This window comes from Drosophila teissieri, chromosome X (assembly GCF_016746235.2).
Source record: "Drosophila teissieri strain GT53w chromosome X, Prin_Dtei_1.1, whole genome shotgun sequence".
NCBI classification, from domain to species: domain Eukaryota; kingdom Metazoa; phylum Arthropoda; class Insecta; order Diptera; family Drosophilidae; genus Drosophila; species Drosophila teissieri.
This window is the reverse complement of record NC_053034.1, coordinates 9,205,740-9,221,799: the sequence shown is the minus strand read 5'-3', so window position 1 is coordinate 9,221,799 and position 16,060 is coordinate 9,205,740. Positions and strand designations below refer to the sequence as shown.

The following is a 16,060-nucleotide window of genomic DNA, read 5'->3' as shown; positions in this document are numbered from 1 at the left end:
ATTCCTGTGAGTTGTATTAATCTTTATTCAAATTAGGAAGCTACAAAGTTTACATATTTCATAGTTAATTCTTGTTTTTCGTTTTTTTTTTTAATTAATTCTCTTACGTTGTGTCGCCTATAAAGTTATGCAAAGGTAAAAAGTTGCATTTTAAAAAGTGACCATCCTAGGAGCTGTTGCCCTCTGCCGGATAAAAATAATTGGAGATTAGCCGGTGAGCGGTATATATAAAGCGCATATGTATACATATATGAGTATAGTCCGCACCCGGATCGGATGCAACTGGAAGTACATATCCTTTGGGGGGGAATGGGGCGAGGGAAAGAGAGAGGCACATAATCGGAAATCGAAACGGAGCGGGACAGAGCTATAGCTATGTAGAGATATAGTGGGCCAAACGCAGGGCGTGTAAGCATTAACAATAATTCAAATATATATCTGATCGATGGATCAATCGATCGATCGATCGATCGCGAGGTGCAACCGGCAACTCAACTATTGCATAACAAATCGCATGAGTGGGCGTGGGTGTGGGTGTGAGCTTGAGTTGACATAACTCTCAAGTGAGTATCCGTTCGTATATCGTTATTGTGTGAGAATTAACAATTGTTTCATTGGCTTAGCTACGTTCGGTTGTTCGGGGGGCGTACAGCTGGGTATTGTATTACCTAAAACGTCGATCTCTCGCAAATACTCGTACAATGCACAATCGCAATCGTATTAATAATAATGGTAGCAATAGTACTACTTATGGAATTAAAAGCATCCGCTTGACTCTGCTGTGTATGGTACAAAGTTAACCAAATAGCAATATCAATTTGAACTCTCCTCGATTTAGACTAAGTTCTCTTGTGTAGCAAGAAAACACCTACGCATCTCCGTTACTGCAAAATATATTGACCCTAAGTTTTACAAAGTTTACAATTCGGTTACCTATGGGCCTCTAGTTTTCACCCGATCGCTCAGCAACTGCGAATACTGCGGATTGCTCCGTCTGTCGAATATCATTTCACTATTAAAGTTGGCTAAGAACAATTGTTTACTTTTACTGGCTACATGTACTTATGTATACCACCGACCTTCTGACATCGTGAGCTGAGCATCAGAAGCTGCACCTCCACACATCCATGCAGATGATGGGTTTTGAAACTATCGAGATCGAGTTTAGTTTTCAAATACCAGAGTTTTCAAATACACTGCTCGGAATCGGAATCCGTGGAGGTGCTTGCTCGTTGCCCGCAGTAATGTCGCAGCTTAATGTCTATTGTCTGATTACCGTCTATTACAATCATGTCCTTGTTCTATTTTTGTTCTGGGGCGGGCCAATAGGGCCGGTCCCAAGTAGGCTATTTCCCGCTGCTCGTTATCATCATTTTGTATAAACGATATGTACTATGTGGTAAGTAATGCGACTTCTATTTACTTAACTGCCTAACAAATGAAACTGGTCGCCTATTGCTGGCTCCTTGGATTCGATTCGAAATTGACATGAGATCTGGCGAGTTGCGATCCATTCGTTTGGTTTTTTGGTATTGGTTGATTTGGTTTTGGTTTTGGTTTTTGTTTTCTTTTTTGTTTGTTTGTTTTGGGTGCACTTAATCCCTAGGTAACTTATTTCACGTATTTAGAATGTGTACTTAGAACGTTATGCCCTCTAATCTGGCAAATTTCTTTACATAATTGTTAAATTCAATAGTTATATTAATCGTGGAACTATGGAACATTTTGGATTCGTATCGTATTACTTTCCTTATCGCTGGATTTCGCTTTGGTTTTGTGGTTTCGCTTTCGCATTTGGTTTTGTGTTGATAAGTTAGTAAAAAGAATCGAAGAAATAGAAGAAGGCTAAGTTTGCTATGGTTGATCGGTATGGAAGCGCTTAGTTTTAAAGTTGAAGAAGTTCGTTAATTGTACGTTTCGCACGGGAATTACACGCTTTGCAGACTGGAGAATTGGCGTGCTGGCGGCAATCTAGTCCTGATCCGAATCTAGTCCACCTTCGGCCGTTTGCTCAAATACTGGGCGAGATTCTCGCGGGGTCCCTGTACGATCATCATGAACTGCGAGGGGAAGTCCCAGATGATGGTGAAGTGGAACAGCATGTTGGCGATGGCGATCAAGTACTCGAAGAACGCGAACCAACTGAAGGCTGTAAATGGAAGTGGAGTATAGATTCATTAACTGTATCTCTGTCACAAGTTAATACAAAAAGAAGGAAACGAATACCCACCCAAGTCGTGACAGTAGAAGCGATGTTTGGCAAAGAACACCAGCAGGCCGACGGTGCTCAGGATGGAGACGGCGAAGAGGATCTTCTTCCACTTGATGGACAGGCGCTGCTTTTCGCTCAGCACCTGGCCGGCATTGAGGATGCCGTTCAGCTTGATGGTGGCCAGCATGTAGCACAGCGAGCAGATCATGAACGTGATGAAGATGCGCTCGTGAACAGCTGGAAGAGATATGAGACAAGGGTCAGAGGAATCAGATGTGCGGAGAGGGCTGGGCAGGACCTACGGTAGTTCTCGCGATTCGATATATAGGTGACGCCGCCCAGGGACGCGATCTCGATGCAGTTGAGCACCAGGATCAGCGTGATGAGCAGGCTGGTCTGAGGCACCTGGGCGGGACTGATCCGACGCAGCTGCGAGCGGTAGTAGTTCTTGTAGACGAAGGCGATGGGGATCCGCGGTCCGATGTGGAGCGCGATGCTGAAGCGCCAGAAGTAGCGCTGCGGACTGACTCCGGTAATTGCACTTATCGAGGGTATAATGTTGTAGACCTGTAAACGAATGCAGAGCAGGTGCATCATTAATTGCCAATCCGCAGACTCAACCTGGATGAGAGTCACTCAAAGTAAAGGCTCTCCATACAGCAAGGGAAACTGAGTCATAAGTTGAAATGTTAATATATATAAACATTCATTAAATAATTCTTAGTTTGCACACAAAATATTTACTTTTCACAGCAAAAGAAGCAAGTTACATTTGTATCTGCACAAAGATACATAGTAAATAAAATATATAAAATATATTAAAACATAAACAGTTTCAAATCAAGAGCTTTAAACCCCCGCCGAAAACACTCATCAAAATGGCCGCTGGGGCAAATAAAAACCGCCATGCTTTTTGTGACGGAATCGTTTAGAGAAATGGAAGTGGATTTGCGTGTCTCCAATCTCGGCGGGTAGTCCACGGGGATGACAGTGATTTGTGGGCCACGGGATTAACTGGATTTGAAGCAGTTAGCCGCGCCCAGGCCAGCACATTCATAACGCTGAGTCCAACTGGATCCCCCAGAGCCCATTTACTTACGCGGCAATGTGTCTCGTGGACATCGTCGTACTGGAAGACGTAGGCGGTCACGAAGCACGTGAAGAGCGTCACCAGCGGCAGCAGGGCGGTCACCACGCACAGCTCGTGGAAGCTGGCCAGGTAGTGGATGGCCACCTGCTCCTCCTCCTGCGGCTCCCTCGCATCCGTCTGCTTGGAGCTAATCGTTGTTGTGTTAATCTGCAAGGAGTAAGGAATATATCTTTTGGTTATTAATGGAGTGACCACAGTGGTTTCACCTCTTAAATGGAGGAGGTTGTAATGGGGTGGCCAAATGGGATGGCAGCCCTTACCTGGCTATAGTTTTCGGGTCGGGTGTTCGGTTTGGTTAATGCACAACAACGAAAAAGCGCTAAAAATAAAGGTAAAAATAGAAATGAAAAACTAAACAGAAGGCGTCTGAATAAATCAATAAACAAAAGACGAACGATATGGGGCGCTGCGAATTAAGGCGGAAACTATGCGATCCGGCTGAATAATGGATGCGGTTCCCATCCTGGCATCCCGAACTGGATGAGCCGGAGTTATAAATAAACAAGTCCTTGAGCTGGGTAGCCGGCGAGGGGAGCGAGGGGAGCTGGGCAGGATATAAATGATATTTGGGGGGGTGGCAAGGACACTCTCTCCCTCTACCTCTCTCTCTCTCCAGCTCAAAGCCTCTCTCGCTCGCTCTCTCTGGCGCTGCGAAGCAGCAAAGGATTAAGGACCAAAAATAGACGAGCCTCGCCTGACGTAACCATTACCAACGGCAGCTGGCCAAAATTAATTAGCTCAAAGTTAATGGGAAATTGGCCGGGCGTCAGAAATGAAATTAAATATGTGCTGCGATTGGAATCGGGACCGGGACACCGGAAGCAAGCAGCTCGCCAAGGAACTGGGCCAACATTGAACTGGGTGGTGGAATGGGTGGGTGAGTGGGTTGGGTGGTTGGTGGCTATTCCACAAGGACATGGCGAAATCGAATAAATGATTAAAACGAGTACCAAACAAACAAGCGCCGCTGTGTAAACACACGCATTTCGAAAATTAGTCAAGCCAGCGAGAAAAACTAAATAAATGCGAAAACGTGTAGGCAGCGGTGCACAGAGAATATTTTCCAAAAATTCCAGAACTTAGCCGGGTTCATAAATCAAGTATGTGTAGTTCAAAAAGATTCTTCTATTTGTTTTACTAAGTGATTCTTAAATTCCAATAATACCATTGTAATGGTAAATTCTATAATCCAATAATCCATTACTAATCCCATAAATGTAGTTTTTTTAACGGGCATGCCAATTTTGGAAAAATACCGATTCAATGGCAACAAAATCAATCTGAAACCGGATTTTGGGTTTGAAGAGTGGATTTCGGTTTACCAACCTTGCTAGATATGATTCCTAGTTTATGAAAAAGTGCACTGATGATTTTTTGATTTCAACTGATCCTGTGGATTGAAATGCGAAAAGGCTTGAAGCATTTTCGCTATATCTGGACCAATTGGAAAATATTTTCGGTGTGAAAAAGTGCGGGGGGGGCAGGGGGTGGCATGCGCGCTGGCTGCGGAAAATTACAACAAACGAGCCGAGGAGCATGGAAAATAAAGCGCTCGCACACACACACACACACACTCAAACAAATGAAAACGGACGCACACACACACACACCCCCGCTCGGTTGTTGTGCGAGTTCACTACATTTTTTGCAGAGAAGCGGAGTGAAATGGGTGGTTGTGGAGGAGGATAGATGGGGGTGGGGGTGGAGCTGGGTAGGGTAGAGGGTAGGGGTTGTCACTAAGCGTGCGCTGCCTCCGTTTAAAGTTATATAATTTTTGGCCAGGCCAAACAAACCATAAATACACACACTGGCTAGCACGAACACTTCAAAATACAAAAAAAAAAAACCCCAATGAGTTTTAGGAAACTCGATGGAAAAACGCCTCTCACCGCTGCTGGGTCGCTGGATCCGGCGGAGCAGCTGTTCCCGCCACCTCCGCCGCCGTCGCCACCGCACCTGGACACCAGGTCCGTAGCACTCATCCCGCTATCTGCCGCGGATGACGTCGCCGTTCCGGTGCTCTGCTGCATTTTGTTGTCGCTTGTCGGCGTTGGCGATGGCTCTGGCTTTGGCTTTGGTTCTGGCGTTGCTGCTACTGCTCGTGTCGCTGCCGTCGATGGTGCTATTTGGCATAATTTGCGTGCCCCAAACGCTGCCGTCGCCCAGTTGTGACCGCGCGCGCGCCTCTCTCGCAACTGCTGCTCCTCCGCGGGCCGTGTTCCCAGTTGCTGCTTTTCTGCTTTCCTGCGCGGCCTGGTCCCACTGGCCAGCTGGAGTGGCAGCATTGGCGATATACCGTTAGCTTTCGTTAATGCCGTTATGCTCTCCGGTCCGCACGTTGCCAGGGTCACACTGTTTGCTCGCCCTTAGCGCGCTTCTATTTTCAAATTCGCCATGCAAGACAAAATAGCTTCATAACATTCGCCCCTTCTTTACATCCTGCTCCCCATGGGAGGTATTAAAGCATCATCGAAGTTTCGTATATTTTTGTTTAATATATATTTCCTTTTAGTTCGATCTGCAAAAATAAATTATATTACATTATGTACCTTAGATTTAGAAAGGTTTACTACATTCGAAGAGTCTAAGAAAATCTTTACAAAAACAAAACTTATACCTTTAACCCAAATTTTCCTACAAGTAGCAGCATTTGTTTGAATAAGATTCTACATTTTCAAAAATACTGAATTAAGATTGATTTCCTTATTAATTACCTAGCTTATAGGAATATCGCGACCTTTTCTTAAAAAAAAAGCGAAAGTAAATTTTTTTTTTAAACCTGTATTATTAGTATGCTTTCATTTGTCAGCGACTTCTCATCGAAATGATAAACGATACAAAAAGCAGTTTGTAGAAAACACAAAACATGGTAAGAAAAAAAATGAAATATCGAGTAATTCCTATTTAAGAGTTAAGAATAGTACATTATACATATTGAATTGGACATTCCAAGTGCATATTTTGAATATTAATAGTAAACTCAAGGATATTCTGCGATTAATACATACTTCTACGCTTTGCTTTTACTTGGTAGCATTTTATTGAAAAACTAGTTCCTCTGTTACATATAAGTGTGAGAACGAGTTTATGCACCAGCGCATGTTTCAGCCATCTCGATTCAATCGAATAAACGAGATCGTTGGATGGCTAAACACTTGTTGCGAATTTTTGTTGGAGTGTCTATGTTAGATTTATAATAATAAATAAAGAACTGGATTCCCCCTTTCTTCTAATCTTGAATGAGTCGCATTGTGATTGGACGCCTCTACTGCCACAACTCTCCGTCGGCGATCTCCAGAGCCATCTTCTTGCGGAAGTAAAGCATTTCCGACTGGGAGAAGGTTATCGGTACATCACGCGTTATATACTCGGCGAACATGCAGCTGAAGACACCACAGTCGCTACCATTCAATTGTTGTGGTATATTCTGCACGCTCTCAATCACGAAACCGCTGGTGTCAAACGGCTGCTTGCGTTTATCTAGGGACTCCTCGCGCAGATATTTCTCTAGAGCGTCCAGCACCGGCTGGTTTGGCTTTCCCATGGAGTCGTAATAACGGATGGTCTTGTTACGCAAGTGAATGATGGCCATGCACCAGTGGACTCCGTTGCAGTGCACTGGCACCGGGATTATGTCCTTGCTGAACAAGTCCACTTTGCGAGTCCAGCGCTTAACGCCAGCATGCCCAGCCTGCAGGAGGCGGGGCACGAAGAATGTGTTCATGGCGTAAGTGGCGGGCAGTTCGCCAGCTCGCTTCTCCGAGCGTTCTGTCAGCAAGGACATGTAGAAATTGATGACCTCGTCGTTAAGCCATTCTCCATCAACAAAAGTGCGTATGTCTTCGCTGGTTATGTGTAGGTTGAATTTAAAAATGAGTTCCTGAAATAAAATTGTAAAGTGCGAATACCAGATCGCTTTAAATGTGTACGACGAACCACACATCAATATATTCATTAGCTTACCACCGATTTCTCACTGTCTGTCATATCGTAGAAGCGATCGTCAAGCTCCTTTGTTAGCGGAATGAGCTTGGTCACTTTCTTCTCGACTGCCTTGTCCAGGGGTCCGATGACAAAAATGGGCTTGTGGGGGATGCGATATTGGAATATGTTTTCCCGCAGTTTTAGTTCATAGGCACGGCGTTCATCTCTGCTTTGATTAGCCCTAAAATTCGAAAATAAAAAAGCCTTTTGGTACTTGGGCTAACTATGGTGCTACAAGCACTTACTGCTGTTCAGCTAGGCCAAGAAGATGTTTGGATTCCTCTTGCCGTCGTGCCGCTCTTGCTTTAAATTGCTCTGCGAAGTCATCCTTAAGATAGACGCAACTGGCAAAGCGACGGTGCAAGGAATCTGTCATGGAGAGCCTGGTGGGTTTGGCGTTCAACGGCTGTGATGCGACGCTAATGGATAATAAAATCAGGTTGTTCCATTATTGCAAGGGTGTTACGTTTGAATGTCAAGCACTTACCTGTTTTTGGCTTCCTTGGCTTTCTTGTCCTCCGAGGCATCAGTTACGGAAGTTGTCTGAGCATCAGAATCAGATGACGAACAAGTTGAACATGAGGAACTGCCGGAGGAGGAGGATCCGCTGCTGGAAATAGTGGATGCATGGCTGGCGGCGCTATTGCTAGTGCTTCGCAATAGCTGCGGTGATACCGGAGTCCTGTTCTCCTGCTCCGCCTTGCGGTCAATCAATTTGGCGTACTCTGTAAGCTCACGGTTCGCATGGCTTAGTGACGGTGTCTTTGTTACATGAGATTGGTTGCCACGCAGTACAGAGCTCCAGGTTGCCGCCTGGGAATCAATCCGCTGAAGCGGCGGCGGAGCACCTGGCTTGACGAAGCGACTGCCCACGGAACTACTGTGGGCTACGGTATGGATAAGGTTGATATACTGCTCATGCTCCATGCGCTCCATCTCGTGGGTCAGAATGCTTTTCTCCATCTGAGCTGGTGCTCTGCGCACCGTATGGTTGGAGTGCCCATTTACACGGTACTCTCCAAAGCCATTCTGACCCAGACGCACCGCATCCGAGTAAGTCAGGGGCCTGGCTGATGGCCCAGCGTTGGCATATGTCTGGGACGGCTCCTCATCGTCTGAGAGGTCAAATGGGGTGGGTATGTAGGGGGCTTCATTGCGCACCCGGTGCTGCGTGTATACCGGCGGATTAAATATTGAGAGCCGCTTTGAGCTCTGTGGCTGATCCCGTTCGGCCATGGACTTGTTGGGAATTAGGTCCTCGGCAGTCTCATTCGTTATGTAGCGGGGAAAGCTGTTGTCCACACGTCGATACTTGATCAGACGAGGGCTCTCTTCTTGGTTGCTGAAAGAGGAGTAAAACCATTAGTGGCAGCCTCTACATGTGAGTAACAAGAAATATGCCAAATATTTTTGATTATTTGAATTATTTTTCCCAGCGCATATGTTCTCTTAGTTCAATATATTTAAAAAAAACGAGCATAAGATCCTACATTTTGGCAAAACCATGAAGCTTACCGTCTTTTTCGGGGTGAAAAATTGTTTTCCGGCTGGCGGTCGGCTCCACGACCTTTTCCGTTTCGAGCCTCGAATCCCGTTCCGGTCTCGCCGGTGTCAGATTCACTGTCTTTGGAAGTATACCAACCGGATAACAAGTCACGGAGTCTTTTTAATATTTCTAAGCCCATTGAAATGTCTTGCTGGTTGACGCTTGGCTTCGTGGAGCGTCGACCTGATAGCTGCTGCGCTGGCTTAGTTTGCTCGTCGCACACGAAGATCTCTCTGAGCAGGGAGATGCTCTCCTCGGTGGCCTGGCCGTGTAAAGCTTCGCCTAGAATCTTATGGCACACATCGGCCAGCTTCTGGCGCAGAAGGAAAATGGACAGGCGGTGGGTTTGGGCTTGTGGTTGCTCTGGATCGGCGATCAGACTATCGGAGATCTCTCGAATGAGTTTGAAGGTCTTGCGAATACACTCGATGCTGGGATTACCCGAATCTAGCACCTCGCCATGCCCAGGTGAAGCGGGGTCTGATATATCTACTGGAGTAGGTGATGGTCGAGCTTCAGCGGGAGGGAATGGCGCCTCGTCTTCAGGAACCAAGTTCTGATGCTGGCGGCCTTCAGTAGGCCCTGTTTGGCAAGCCACTTCTCCCTCCCGTTGGACTTCGTATATCTCGTTCACTGGTTCGACCTCAATACGGTTTTCCGGGTACACTCCCAATTGATGTCCGGGGAATTCACCAGCTAAGTTGTCGTAGTTCTGCGCCTCCACCTTAGGTTGTTGATCGTGGATCTCAGAATAAACCTGTTGGTCCCCCTCCTGAAACGCAGATGCCAGCTTTTGGTTGTACTCTTGGAACTCGGATGCAAGCTGCGCACTTTGTTCTTGGATCTCGGTAACAATCAGGTCCTGTGGCTCTTCCAGTTGATCCGCCTGTTGGTCTTTCGGTGCTATCTGCTCGCTTTGCTCCTGGATATAAGTTGCGAACTGGAGATTTTCCTGCGAAAATTCGTGATATTCCTCCTGTATTTCGGTTACAGTCTGCAGGTCTTGCTCCTGATTATCAGATGCGAACTGCTGATTTTCCTCCTGGATTTCAATGAATTCGGTCGGCTGATCTGCGTTCTGTGTATCAGGCGTAAACTGTAAGCTTTCCTCCTGTACCTCGATTACATTTTCATGATTTTGTTGCTGAATCTCAGTAACAATCTGCAGACCTTGCTCCTCGATTTCAGATGCGAACTGAAGACTTTCCGTCTGAATCTCGGCTGTTTGCTGGTTGTGTTCCTGAGAGAATTCACTTTCAATCTGTTGGTGTTTTTCCAGAATTCCGGGTATAGTCTGGAGATCTAGTTCCTGATTATCGGTTGCTAACTTTACATCATCATCCTGGATCACGGTTACAATCTCAGTACTCTCTACCTGTATATCAGTTTCAACAGGAGATGCAAGCTGAAAACTGTCTTCTGGGATTTCGGTTACTGTCTGTTCGTCTTGCTCCTGAATTTTAGCTGCAAAGGGGAGATTTTTCTCTTGGATTTCGAAGACAATCGGGCTTTCCTCCTGGATCTCTGTTATAGTCTGATGATTTTGCTCGTGGATCTCGGTTAGAATCTGAGAACTTTGTACCTCTATATCAGTTACAACAGGAGATGCAAGCTGGATACATTTCTCTGGGATCTCGGTTACGGTCTGTTGATCTTGCACCTTAATATCAGATGCAAACGGGAGATTTTTCTCTTGGACTTCGGGGACAATCTGGTTTTCCTCCTGAATCTCGGTTATAGTCTGATCATTTTGTTCCTGTGCTTTAGTTACAATCGGGAGATTTTGTCCTGAGACAACACATTCAAGTTTCTGATCTAGCTCCTGGATATCAGATTCGTAGTTGTTTTGTTTCTTAACATGAGTATCAGTTTGCTCTTGGATATTTGTGACTTGTGTTTCGGGGAAAACCTGGAGGGTTTCCTCCTGGATCTGGGTTACAATCGGGTGGTTTTGCTCGTGGACCTGGTAGTGTAGCGGCTGCAGTTCCGATACCAGCTGAATGTTTTGCTGATGGTTGGCCGATGCTCGCTGTTGGCCAACCTGCTGTATGGGATATGTGAGCTGGTGGTTTTGCTCAAACTCAATCTGTGAACCAACCCTACGATTGGTGTTCGGCGTTAGTAGGTTTGGCGTGAACAGAGGTCCGTCAGAGTTGCCTAGCAAGGGGGAAGGAAAACGCAGTCTCAGCGGCGAATCTGTCAGTTGACAGTTTTGCAGCTCCTGGAGACGATGTAATGGCGATCCAGCTGGAGAGTAATGCTGATTTGGAACTGCGACACACCGCGGCAGCAGCGGCGAGTAGTTTTGGTTCGCGAACGCAAATCGTGAATCCCCTGGAGGCGAGGAGTACGCATTGGTTGTCGAAGTGGCGGATGCCGGTTCAGCTGGCAACAAGTGCGATCCAAGCGAATTGCCCCGCGATGGCGACAATGGCGTGTGCCCTTGACTCTCCGCCCACGGGAGTTGTGCCGCTGCGGCGATGGCTGCTGCTTCTTCCGATCTTTTCGGTCTTACCAACGAGTTGCCCCGACTTGGGGTCGTGCTGCAACGTGAGTCTGCATGAGAGACGCGCTGAATCTCGTTTGGTTGAGCTGCTGGCGACGCCGGAATTCGCTGGCCTACTGGCGAACCGACTACTCGGACTGGCGACCCATGGCTTTCCACGCGGAATGCGGATTCGTGTGCGGATCTGGTGGACAAATCGGCGTCCTCGGGAGGCAGCGACATGCGTGTTCGCTACCGCTTCCGCTGCTCTTAGCTGCAATCAAAATGAGTTGCGAATGAATTAAACGCGTTCAAGAATCACAAGAAAAACATAAAAAGAAAACCGAGCCGGTAAAGCAAGCACAATCACGATTTTGCGCATTTCTCGCCGTTTTTCGCCTTCTTTTCTTTTTGCCGCTTTTGCGGCCGCCGGAAAATGCCGCCCGCTGATGCTGCAGCTGCAGCGCACTGAATGCCCCTGCACTCGCCGCTTGCAACAAGAACAAACACTTACCGCTTGGCCAGCTGGTAAACACTTAACACTTTTCAATATGACTTGGGGAAATTTGCAATGCGACTAGAAGAAAATTGTAAAAAGAAAGAAAAATTCCGAGTTTTTTTGGCGTGCTGGTTTAGTAAGACCGTACAATCGATTGACAAATAATGCCAAAAGAACTATCGATATCTGCCAACAAGCCTGGAAGGGTTGGCGCATCCCAGCAAGCAGCTTTTGTCACACAGCAAATGTAATTATCTGAAATTATTTAAAGAAATAACGATAGAGGGGTTAATTTTACAAAAAAAACACTTAAATTTACAAAGCCAAAAATTTAACGACATGTTTTGGCCTTAGAGGGAACGTCTCGAAGTTATATTTTGCAAATGCGCAGTTTCCGGGAAATAGGGATATATTCTGACAATATTTCCTAGATTTGGATAATAATAAGTTATTGTTAGAAAATGGATTACATCGAGTTCTGCTAGTTTATAGTTTGTATATTTATTTGTTAATATCACTGCACAAGTACAACAACAACGTCAGCCACAGCAGCAGCACACACACACAAACACAAAGAGACACACACACACACACGCAGAGATACCGACACAGTGCAGGATGCCTTGGTGCGTGAGACCGCGCGAATTCTTCAGTCCCCTTCAGTCCCCTCAATCCTTGCCCTGGCAGCAGAAGAAGAGGAAGTTCCAGAGCAGCGTGGTTGATCCGTAGAGTGCGCCGGCCAGTCCCACGGTGGCCTGGAAGGAGTACCGCTCCACCACCCAGTGGGCCAACGCGCCCCACAGCAGCACCAGGAGGCCGTTGGTGAAGTGCACCGGCCGGCGGATGGCCGTCCAGTTGGCTCGCGTCATGCCCATTTGGAAGACCAGCTCCTGCAGAAAGGCGGTCACCACCTGGCCGAATCCCAGCAGCACGGCGGACACGCTGAGCAGCAGCTTGGAGGTGGAGAAGCTGATGACTAAGGTGGGAGAAACAGTGATGGATCTATTGATGGCTCGAGTAAGCATGATCGAGGTAATCAGGACTCACAGATCAGTGCCAGGCACTTGGAGAGGCTGCCCAGCGTGTGCCACTGGAGCTTCCGCTTGTAGAGGCTCGTCCCGAAGCGCGGAGTCATCAGGGAGAAGCACATCCAGGGGAAGGCCAGCAGCGAGAAGAGGAACGGAATCTCGGCATTCTTCAGCGCATGGTGGCTCACCGCCAGTCCGGGCAGCACCGTCAGGCACATCACGTAGCTGAAGATGTCCGCCGAGAGGAGCAGCGTGGTGGCGTACAGCTGCGGCACCAGCAGCGCCTGCTGCAGCGGCATGGCGATCTTGTCCAGCAGATTCCACCACAGGTGCGTGGTCACCGCACGCGACATTCGCCGGATGCGGCGCTGGAAAAGAGCGAGATAAGTGAAAAGAGGGAGAGATTACCATAATCCACTCACCAGATTGGCATAGTCGGGCGGTAGGGGTGAGGAGCTACCTGTTCCGGTTCCCGTTCCCGCGGCCAAAGGATGCTGGGGCGTCAGTGGATAGAGACGTCCATTGGACAGGGACTTGTGCGACGTCTGCGAGGCGGACATGGCGTAGTTGTCGATGGTCGCATTGCTCGACCGCATCATGGACACCGTCTCGTCCTCCTCGGGTATGATCTCCATGATCTCTACCCCGTTGGGATTCAGATACGTTACGTACGCCTCATCGGTGGCCAGCATATAGTTGCTGTGGGTGTCCACCACCACGGCGGCGGCGACAGCACCACTGGGCGTGGCCATTTCGGTGGTGGCCGGATTCCGCCAGGTGAGCGTGTCCAAGCCGTCCAGCTGATCCGCCACCAAGTTGGCCGCCAGTGCGGCTCGCAGCGGCAGTGCGGCGAATCCCGTCTCCGCCTTGATCACCGATATCCGTTTCGTGGTGAAGGCATCCTCGCGGTGCTTGGTGATGATCAGGCTCAGCGGTATGAGGTTCACCAGCAGGGCGGACATCAGCACGATGGACTGGGCGGTGCCGTAGAGGGTGCGCAGGCTGGTGAACACGAACGAGAGGAAGAGCTGGCAGAAGGCCTCGCCGCACAGGTGGATCGTCTTGCGTACGTACTTGTCCTCCCGCGGACGCACTGCCTCCAGGATGACGTGCGTCTTCCACAGGTACAAGCTGGAGCCGATACCTGGGCAAAAGGAAGTGAATGTCGTGTTGAATATGCAGCTTTTCCCGATATCAAAATAAGAAATACTTTCGAACTTAACTTAAACTTAAACTCAGTTTGATTAAACTCACTAATTAACATCAAACGTGTATCATAATTAAAACTATTATGTGTCTTTCATCTAACTCATAGTTTTATGAAATTAACGAGTTCGAATAAAACTTGTATACATCAACAAAATCGCACTGATAAGGCGTGCAGCATGATAATGCCGCCCACCAATGTGCGTATACGTCATATATTGCGTATACGATAAGCGGCTTATTATCACAATGAAGCTGTCGTATTTTGAAATATGTATGTATCGCTCAAAAATATTCAAAACTTTCTCTTAAAAGTGCACTACAAATAATAGACGAAGCAGACAACTAAGTTTTATAAGCACAACTGTACAAATTCTACGAGGCTTCCCGCCTTTTTGGATTGTAGATTGCAGATGACAGATTAGGCAAAAACTGGTTACGCATAAACGGAATCCCAGGAATCCCAGGCAAACGTACCTGCAAAGCATCCGTAGAAGACAATGGCCACCATCTGCGTGGTGGTGGTGACCACGATCCAGGCGGAGGAGAACAGGATGCCACTGACCATCAGCGAGACGCAGGCGATGAGCGTGGCCAGGAGGAAGACCCTGCGGTACTGCGTCGTCTCCCGCGATCTGCCGCTGTACTCTGTGTCCAGGTGCTCCATAATCGAGCGGCAGAGCTCACCGGTGGCCTGGTAAACGATCGCCGGCCAGATCCGCAGCACCAGATCCTTGTCGGACTCCACCACGTTGCCGTACAGATAGGCGGGTGTGGCCAGAAAAGCCTAGATCTCGACGGGATTAGGCGTGTACTCATAATGAAGACATATACCATGTATTTACGTGTATGGCGAAGCCGCAGAGCATGTACTTCTGTTGGATGTGCTTCTTGACCACCCTGCGTCTTTGGATTCCGGCAGTGGCTCTGGCATTGGAGCGTCGCACTGGACTGGAGGCGGCCACGCCCACGCCGGCGCCAACGCCGCCGCCCACCCCGCCGATCGCTGAGGTTGCCATCTAGCTGGCTATACCGATGTGCTATCCGGCTATGTGGGTCTCCGCTGGATGTGCGCTGGATGGACTGGACGGACTAGATGGCTAACTGGGGAAGTTGATCCGTATCCGTATCCGTTCTGTGGACGCTTGGAATTTGTGTGTGCGCTCCGTCTAGTCGCTGGCATTCATCATTCACCAAACCCCAAAAACCGTTTAGATAATGGGCGCTTGCACACACATTTGGAGGGAGCACACACGAACCGTAACCAAAACCAGAGCCGTACTAGGAGAATCGGAGAACCGGAGAGGCAGGCTGATAACATCGGGCCTCTTATCACGATATACCAGATATACCACATATCTCTGTCCACACACTGCACAAGTGTATCTGCGCAGCTGCCTATCTAGCTATCTACGTATCCGTGTATCCATGTATCCGTGTATCCATATAGCCGTGTATCCGTGAGATTAACGTCAGATATGTAAAGCGTTTGCCTGCAATTCAGTCAGCGCGCAGCGGCGTCAGCGACGGCTTATATTTATGGCCGCCACTTGGAGCAGATAAATGGATACCGGGCTGGACATATACAACTGTACACCTAGATCGACAGACACCTGGTTGCTGGTGGCTGGTGGCTAGTGGTCGACCAGAACGGGGGAACGAGGTCACCAGATTGGATTCCTATTGATCCGAACTGTATCGATAGTCTGGTGTTCCAGCTATCTCACTTACTAATCATTTGGCTACGAATAGAGCTTTCTATGCGAAATATATCTTCTTTGGTTGCCTCTAACGTAGATATGCGCTTATCAGTTCAGAAATATCCATTAGATTGCAGATAGGTGACCCAAAACTGCAGTGGTAGAGCCCATAACTTAATACGCAAAATCGAGTATTTCGTCTAAACAGTGAAGCCATCCTCTATGCAATTTGATTTTAAGTAGTACACTT

The 16,060-nt window shown here is 47.8% G+C and overlaps 3 protein-coding genes across 4 annotated transcripts; all 3 read right to left on the bottom strand.

Moving 5' to 3' along the window:
• Positions 1-74: 74 nt before the first annotated feature.
• LOC122625199 (post-GPI attachment to proteins factor 2-like) lies at positions 75-5,761 on the bottom strand. Of its 2 annotated transcripts, XM_043805189.1 has the most exons (6): positions 5,252-5,318; positions 3,623-3,681; positions 3,312-3,509; positions 2,515-2,779; positions 2,231-2,449; positions 91-2,149 (listed from the first exon to the last, which is right to left on the bottom strand). In XM_043805189.1, exons 5-6 carry the CDS (start codon positions 2,418-2,420, stop codon positions 1,989-1,991), a joined length of 351 nt encoding a protein of 116 aa, XP_043661124.1. In that variant the 5' UTR covers positions 2,421-2,449; positions 2,515-2,779; positions 3,312-3,509; positions 3,623-3,681; positions 5,252-5,318; the 3' UTR covers positions 91-1,988. The 2 variants fall into 2 exon arrangements, with proteins under 2 accessions (XP_043661123.1, XP_043661124.1); XM_043805188.1 differs by lacking the exon at positions 3,623-3,681 and having other exon boundaries at positions 75-2,149; positions 5,252-5,761.
• A 617-nt stretch (positions 5,762-6,378) lies between these two features.
• LOC122625198 lies at positions 6,379-12,027 on the bottom strand. Its single transcript, XM_043805187.1, has 6 exons — positions 11,892-12,027; positions 8,862-11,651; positions 7,834-8,688; positions 7,592-7,765; positions 7,326-7,527; positions 6,379-7,242 (listed from the first exon to the last, which is right to left on the bottom strand). Exons 2-6 carry the CDS (start codon positions 11,618-11,620, stop codon positions 6,628-6,630), a joined length of 4,605 nt encoding a protein of 1,534 aa, XP_043661122.1. The 5' UTR covers positions 11,621-11,651; positions 11,892-12,027; the 3' UTR covers positions 6,379-6,627.
• Positions 12,028-12,402: 375 nt separating this feature from the next.
• On the bottom strand, positions 12,403-15,398 carry LOC122624262. Its single transcript, XM_043803753.1, has 5 exons — positions 14,956-15,398; positions 14,588-14,897; positions 13,327-14,048; positions 12,924-13,272; positions 12,403-12,852 (listed from the first exon to the last, which is right to left on the bottom strand). The coding sequence occupies exons 1-5, from the start codon at positions 15,127-15,129 to the stop codon at positions 12,545-12,547; spliced, it is 1,863 nt and encodes a 620-aa protein (XP_043659688.1). The 5' UTR covers positions 15,130-15,398; the 3' UTR covers positions 12,403-12,544.
• Positions 15,399-16,060: the final 662 nt, after the last annotated feature.

Coding starts and splice junctions, on each gene's coding strand:
- LOC122625199 (XM_043805188.1), bottom strand. CDS start 5,647: ATGCTGCCACTCCAGCTGGCCAGTGGGACCAGGCCGCGCAGGAAAGCA. Junction 3,510..5,251: donor GATCCAGCGACCCAGCAGCG/GTGAGAGGCGTT, acceptor TACTCCTTGCAG/ATTAACACAACAACGATTAG. Junction 2,450..2,514: donor ATCGAATCGCGAGAACTACC/GTAGGTCCTGCC, acceptor TATCTCTTCCAG/CTGTTCACGAGCGCATCTTC.
- LOC122625198 (XM_043805187.1), bottom strand. CDS start 11,620: ATGTCGCTGCCTCCCGAGGACGCCGATTTGTCCACCAGATCCGCACAC. Junction 8,689..8,861: donor TTTTCACCCCGAAAAAGACG/GTAAGCTTCATG, acceptor CTCCTCTTTCAG/CAACCAAGAAGAGAGCCCTC. Junction 7,528..7,591: donor CTTGGCCTAGCTGAACAGCA/GTAAGTGCTTGT, acceptor TTCGAATTTTAG/GGCTAATCAAAGCAGAGATG.
- LOC122624262 (XM_043803753.1), bottom strand. CDS start 15,129: ATGGCAACCTCAGCGATCGGCGGGGTGGGCGGCGGCGTTGGCGCCGGC. Junction 14,898..14,955: donor TCTGCGGCTTCGCCATACAC/GTAAATACATGG, acceptor GTCGAGATCTAG/GCTTTTCTGGCCACACCCGC. Junction 13,273..13,326: donor CGCCCGACTATGCCAATCTG/GTGAGTGGATTA, acceptor GCTCTTTTCCAG/CGCCGCATCCGGCGAATGTC.